Genomic DNA, 6,374 nt, shown 5'->3' with positions numbered 1-6,374 from the left:
ATAAATAGGGGGCGAAATCTTCAATTTTAGACACATCAGTCTGTAGAGTTATCTCCTGTTCTTGCTATCCCTACCTAGTTTGGTCTCCACTTCTGGATCTGATCAAGAAAGGTTTTTGATATTGTTTCTTGGCTGAAGAAACAATATGAATTCGTACTCACCAGCCCTTGTTTCATTCTTGCTGAAGAATTTCGGTTCTTGCAGAAGAGTCATCCTACTAATCCTGCTTCACCACACATTGTGTCATCTTCAGTGGAGACGGCTTTTGGTCTTCTCCTTGGGCGTAAAGACCTTCATTGGGAGTTACTGTTACTTCGTATCAGGTATATCCCTCACTTCCTATTGGTTTCAAATCTTGTCCAATTTTAGATTCAAGAACGAACCTTGAAAATGTAGTTTTCTATTTTAGGGAATGCGATTCATAGATGAAAGTGAAATAAATTTCTAAAATTTCACCCAACCTTCCAGCAAGGTTTGGCCATCCATATGATGGATCTCCCATCCCATTCAACATAATCTCTGCTAACATCTACTAGAAATGCCATTGCACTAGTTGGAGAAAAGGCTACAATCTGAGTCTGGCATCATCAACTAGAACCTGCTTCTACTAAAGTCGTTCGAAGTGTTATCACCCATTTTGGTCTTCCTTACAATGGTTCTTTTAATTTAGCGGTGTGTGGGTCATGTCAATTAGGCAAGAGTTGTTGTTTGCATCTTTCATGTCTTCTACTTGTTATAGTCATCCATTAGAACTAATTTATTCAGATGTATAGGGGCCAGTCCTAGTAGCTTCTACTAGTGGTTTTAAATATTATGTGTTGTTTATAGATGCTTTTTCAAAATTCTCTTGGCTTTTTCCTATGGTGAATATATCTGATGTATTTGATATTTTTATTAAATTTAAACATCATGTTGTGAACTTATTTGATAGAAAAGTAAAGTTGTTCCAGTGTGACTTGGGAGGGTTAATGGAAGGGTTACAGGCTTGTTGTCGAGAGTTGCTCAAAGTTCCAACGTGACACTACAGGCTTTGCCGAGAGGAGTTGGGTAATCATCAAAGGGTCGTTGATTGCATGGATGTTTAACCAATCCTTAATTAGCCAGAGTAAATTGGGTTGCAATTCTTTGAGGAGCTCATGAGCCTGCTTCGACCATGGATAGTACTTCTCTTTTATAACAGAAGGCCATAAATTATTGTGACAGGTCAGCAGTTTCCATTGTTTAATGAACATGGCCTTATTCATTTGAAGACTCTCTCTAAGGCTCAGCCCCCACTTGATATAGGCATGCATAGCTTATTCAAGCATGTTTGCATTTTTTTTCTTTGTATCATACCACCAAAATTCCCTAGTAACCTTTTCAAGTTCTGTATGAATTTGAACTGAAGTTACTAGTAGAAGGTCCTGATCAATTGGGAGAGGAACTTTTACACCTCCATGAGTTGTTTATTGATTTAATTTTTCCAAGAGATCTTGATGTGTAACGCAATTGTGACCCCGACTAATGTCCTTACCCAAGTGGTAAGCCTGGCCCAGTACGACCCATGATCATGCCTAAGTGATCTTTCCACCTAAACTTGATTATGAAGGCCAGAAATTGTAGTATAGGAAGAAAGGAATTATATATGAAACAAAACAGAGGTCAATGACCCAATAGATTGGTCACTTGGCATCCCTTTATTTGTAGAGTGAATGCCAATGTCAAGTTTTACTAGACGACCCGTGAATCTCTCCCTTCTTCAATTCTATGTTCCGATTGATTTTCTGGTTTTAGAATCGATCATCGATTCTATGCTCACATCCCCACATAGTCCAAAAAAATATAATAGGAAGAAAACTTGTAGAGCATAGACGTTTATTTTATTAAGCAAGCCAACGACACAAGCACACAAAAATCAAATACAAGCAAAATCAAGCAATTGTAAGCCCAACAAAAGAGATAGACAAACGAAATAGACGACGCTGGTATTTCCCAAATCTAGCCAATAAGCCAAAAGCTCAAAACTTCATGGCTTCAATCAACTAGCAATCTCCTAAGGAGCTTATTATTATTAGAAAACCAAACCTGATTTGAAATTCTGAATCCAAGCAAGCCTACTGGCCTGATTCCTTTGCACAGCATGTGTAAAGAAAGGTCTTCTCCATGGAATGATCACATTTCAGACACTTGAGAACCATTCTGGAAAAGTCGGCAGTGGTTTGAGGGACAACCAGCCGGAGAGAATGCTCCTGCTGAGCTGCTTGCAACACTTTCCAGAATTTGTCCTCTGTTGGGGTTTTGGCTTTCCAACAGGAAATTTTCATGTCGAGCTTCTCAGAGCATTTACTCCATTCCTCTCCATTGAATTTGAAGAACTCCTTCACCTCGGCAGACCCTTGGAAGATAATGGCCCAACGATCCGCAATGGCGTTGAAGCTTGACATGGACATTAACTCTTTCAAGATTTCGTCCTCATGGAACGGCTTCTCACAGTTTTCCATCCTCAAGTACTGGTAGTTCTCCAGATAACGCCAGAAATCTATGATTCTCTTAGGCCAGGTGACTGATTCATTTCCTTTCTTCTCTTCCAAAGGCTGGAAAAAATGTTGTTCATTGTCCTCGGTTATGGTGCTTAGGATACTCTGCAATTTTTGCTCATCAAGCAAATTCGTCCCCATGTAGACGATTGCGATATCCATCTGGTTGAGCTTTTCTTTAATATCTTTTATTTGTATCACAAAGCTCCTTAACCACTGAACATCAGAACCTCCAAGCAAGCACAATGTCTTCCCTATCTGATTCAGTTATATAGAAGCTTCACATGAGAGAGAGAGAGAAAGATAGATAGATAGATAGATAGATAGAGAGAGAGAGAGAGAGAGAGAGAGAGAGAGATGTACCGATAGAATTTTGGTGTCCAAGCGATTAAAGATGAGAGCCCATTTCTCCTTGTTCCAACGATCTTCTTCGTTTCGCCAGAGCTCAGCTTCCTTATCCTTGGAGAAAGGGTGAGCTCTAGTTCCCCAAATCTCAATCATGGGAAGTGCATTGGGGGAGATGATCTTTCCTTCTTTGTCTAGGACAACCAGTATGGGCTTCTTCTGGTAGTTCCAGCATTCCTTGATGTAACACTTGAATGGGCGTTTGATGGTTGAAGGTTTGCACCAGAACCATGGCATTTGGTTCTTATCAGCTTTTGGGTCTGGGTCTTCTTTTTGCCCTTCTTCTACTATAGGAAACCAGATGACTTCGAATAATGTCTTATTGTATTCCTTATAAACTGTTGTTAGAGCCTTGAATTTTTCTGAAATGTTCTCTTGGTAGTAGTCCAAGTCTGAGATGAATAAGCCTACTGATTTGCCCTTGAGAACTTCAAAATTCAGAACATCCTGCCAAAAGTCATGCATTAATTTAAGCACGTTAGTTCTTTGCTTTGCATTGGCCTGAAATAATTAATGCTTGTCGTCTGTCAGTAGCATCCTACCTTCCCATCCCGCTTGAGTCCTGCTCCTTCAGTTGGCTTGATGAACAACTTCTTGATTAAATCAACAACATCTGTATGACTAGGTTTTACAAAGCAGTCCATTGCAAAGTTAGAACAGTCTGCAAGAGGTCCCAAACAACTTCTGTTAGATCTTAATTAATTGCGGTCTGGACTTCTCATACACTATTATCACCCACTCTCTATCCAGAATTGTGGGCAGATTGCCCCATTTATTAACCCCAAACTTTATTGTTGCTGGAGGGGAAATGAATCTATAAATGAGTTTATTAAAAATCACTTCTGGATAAAGCGAGCTATCAAACCTGCTTGTTCTTTTAAGTCATTTAAGAATTTCTCCGCATGTTTTAATTCGTCTAGTCGCTTTAACAGTTGTTTTGTCTTCAGCTTCATCTCTTCTGATGAATTCGTATACCTGTAACAATAAAATAATTTTGTGAATTAAATAGATAGAAACGAACAGAGAGAGAGAGAGAGAGAGAGAGAGAGAGAGACATACTTCACTCTTATCAATTTCATGGTGGAAGAGAAGCAGACGACTACAGCTCGAATCATGTGGTAAGCAACGATCCTAACATACAAGCTTTGGTATTCAATGTTTGTGTAGCTGGTGAGACTGATAATTGGTTTTGTGAGATGCAGCATTTTGGTTACTAGAGAATTTAGACTCTTAAGATGCTCCTTCTCATCTTCTGAGAGCTTCCCTTTGCAGAAAATGCGCTGTTTGAGGTTGCGATAGGAGTCTACTTGGGCAGTGTCGTCTTGGGTAGACCACAAGTATTCACGATAGAGCATGGCAAATGCAGCCAGCACCAGAAGCAGCTTTGCATCATACGGGTATTTCTTCACTAAACCAAACATGTATTTTATGCATTCTTTTTCATCTCCATCTACACCTAGACGCGGTTTGCCGTCACAATAACACATGCATAACATCTGCCCCATTTATAAACAATTTACTTCCACCACAATAGAGTAGATAATAAGGTACAAAATAAAACATATATATATAACCAATTAAGCTAAATTGTTGATGATCTCAGAAGTTCTATTAATTAATTAGTGCAATTACTATTTCTATTCACACAATATTTCCGACCTGCAACTTGAATCTAGTAAGAATAAAATAAAGAAAAATTAATAAAAAAATGTCATTTCAGGTATTTGCCATTTATAGGAATTTAGGAGTAGCACCGGTAAGTGATAAAATGAGAGAAAATTGATTGATATATATGGTATTTTTTGTAATAAAATATTCATTAAAAATTAAAAATTAAGGAAAAAGAAAGTTGACTAAAATGGTATGGTCATGTGCATGGAAGACCATTAACGGCACCCTTAAGAAGAAATGATCTATTGCAAGTTGAAGCAGTTAGAAGGGGTAGACATGAGCAAAAATAATGGGTGTAAGTAGTTAAAAAAATAATTTAAGTGCTAATATTTTAACAATGCATATGACATTAAATATAATGGAATGGTGAAACGGGATTCATATAGCCAACTCCACGGAATAAGGGTTGGAGATGAAAATGATGATGATAATGATGATGTATCAAGCATTAATTCAGCTTCTATCTTTAAGATAGAAGGGAAAGAGTTGGCTTAAACTGCAGTAGTTCTAATTCCACTTTTTCAAAATTAATCACGGTCTTATCATATTTGGATAATGGATACCTTCCAATAGATCTCCTGAATTATTTGAAGAAGCTCTAGTTTCAATGGATCCTGCAGAATCGTAGTCCAAATATATTAAGTCCCATTTGATAATTATAGTGTAAGGGGACATATTACATACATGTGCAAATAATGGATAAAAATAGGGTTCAACTATGATACCGGAATGATATGATATTTCGGAAAAATTTAGGGCCAATCAACGGGTATCACAAAAGAGGTCATGATCAATCAGGTGGTATTAATAAAAATTCACCGGGGGAGCTTTGATTGGGCAAAGCTTTTTCGATATCATATCTTTCTGGCATCATAGATTTTCCCATAAAAATACAATACAATTAACATAATATAAACAACATGTTTTAACTTTTATGACATGCACTAAAATCAAAGTAAAGTGTTCATTTTATATAAAGCCCCATTTTTGTTATTTCTTGAGGTATTATTACCTTGGAAGACTCAGGTACTTTATTCTCTGGACCTTTCACTTCAACAACCTGCATTATAGTTAAGCCCAGTTATACATTCTTATAAAATCTATCTATCTATCTATCTATCTATCAATCTATAAAGAATGAACAAAACAATAAAGAGAAAGAGAATCCACCTTGCAATAAACAACGAAGGCCGGTTTGAGGATGTCAGTGATTATGCGAACAATTTCTTCATAATCACTGAAGGCATTGCCTGATTCATGCGTCTTGTGGACCTCTTCAATGTCTATGTCATCACCAAAGAGGTAAATGAAACACGAATTAGCACATGGGCAGATTTGGGCCATCCAGGTTAAATTACTCGAATTACAGACCTCTGATCAGCTACTCCCTTGGGCCTAGGAGGGGGAAGATTGGGCTTAAATAGGAATCCCAACAAAGGCCCACGATTCCCTCTCTTCGCCCAAAATATGCCAGTCTTCCAAATATCACTTTCTCTTCTTTTTAGGACCAACAAAGGCATTGCTACGTTTTACTGCATGGTATTGGCATGACCTGATGCATACCCCCATCTTCTTTACCCTTGAGAAAATCTCACCATTATTCAGAAAAGGTGAAAGATATTTACCTTGCTTTTTTAATCAGTCCTTGGAAAAGGAAGAGATGCCAAGAATAAGCCACATTTCATAAGATTTTGGTCATATTATGTGTTGCATGATTTCAAAAAACTACTCGAAAATAAAATCATTCTGACCACTGGTTTTTCGGTCGACAGTTCAACCATG

The 6,374-nt window shown here is 37.8% G+C and overlaps 1 protein-coding gene across 1 annotated transcript; it reads right to left on the bottom strand.

The window, feature by feature from the left end:
* Nucleotides 1-1,825: 1,825 nt before the first annotated feature.
* On the bottom strand, nt 1,826-5,983 carry LOC148843669 (protein SIEVE ELEMENT OCCLUSION A-like). The gene is made up of 8 exons (XM_088956835.1): nt 5,763-5,983; nt 5,605-5,652; nt 5,156-5,206; nt 3,981-4,417; nt 3,787-3,896; nt 3,464-3,582; nt 2,880-3,368; nt 1,826-2,774 (listed from the first exon to the last, which is right to left on the bottom strand). The coding sequence occupies exons 1-8, from the start codon at nt 5,934-5,936 to the stop codon at nt 2,094-2,096; spliced, it is 2,109 nt and encodes a 702-aa protein (XP_088812961.1). The 5' UTR covers nt 5,937-5,983; the 3' UTR covers nt 1,826-2,093.
* Between the last annotated feature and the right edge of the window lie 391 nt (nt 5,984-6,374).

Source organism: Nelumbo lutea, chromosome 8 (assembly GCF_056320005.1).
Source record: "Nelumbo lutea isolate HS-2025 chromosome 8, American lotus-T2T, whole genome shotgun sequence".
NCBI classification, from domain to species: Eukaryota; Viridiplantae; Streptophyta; class Magnoliopsida; order Proteales; family Nelumbonaceae; genus Nelumbo; species Nelumbo lutea.
Note: the sequence above shows the minus strand (reverse complement) of the source record. Positions and strands in the feature narration are given on the sequence as shown.

Bases quoted from the DNA above. Each gene is read 5' to 3' on its own strand.
- LOC148843669 (XM_088956835.1), bottom strand. From the start codon at position 5,936: ATGGCCCAAATCTGCCCATGTGCTAATTCGTGTTTCATTTACCTCTTT. The intron at 5,207-5,604 runs GTAATAATACCT...ACGATTCTGCAG, and splicing joins AAGTACCTGAGTCTTCCAAG to GATCCATTGAAACTAGAGCT. The intron at 2,775-2,879 runs GTACATCTCTCT...TAACTGAATCAG, and splicing joins TGGACACCAAAATTCTATCG to ATAGGGAAGACATTGTGCTT.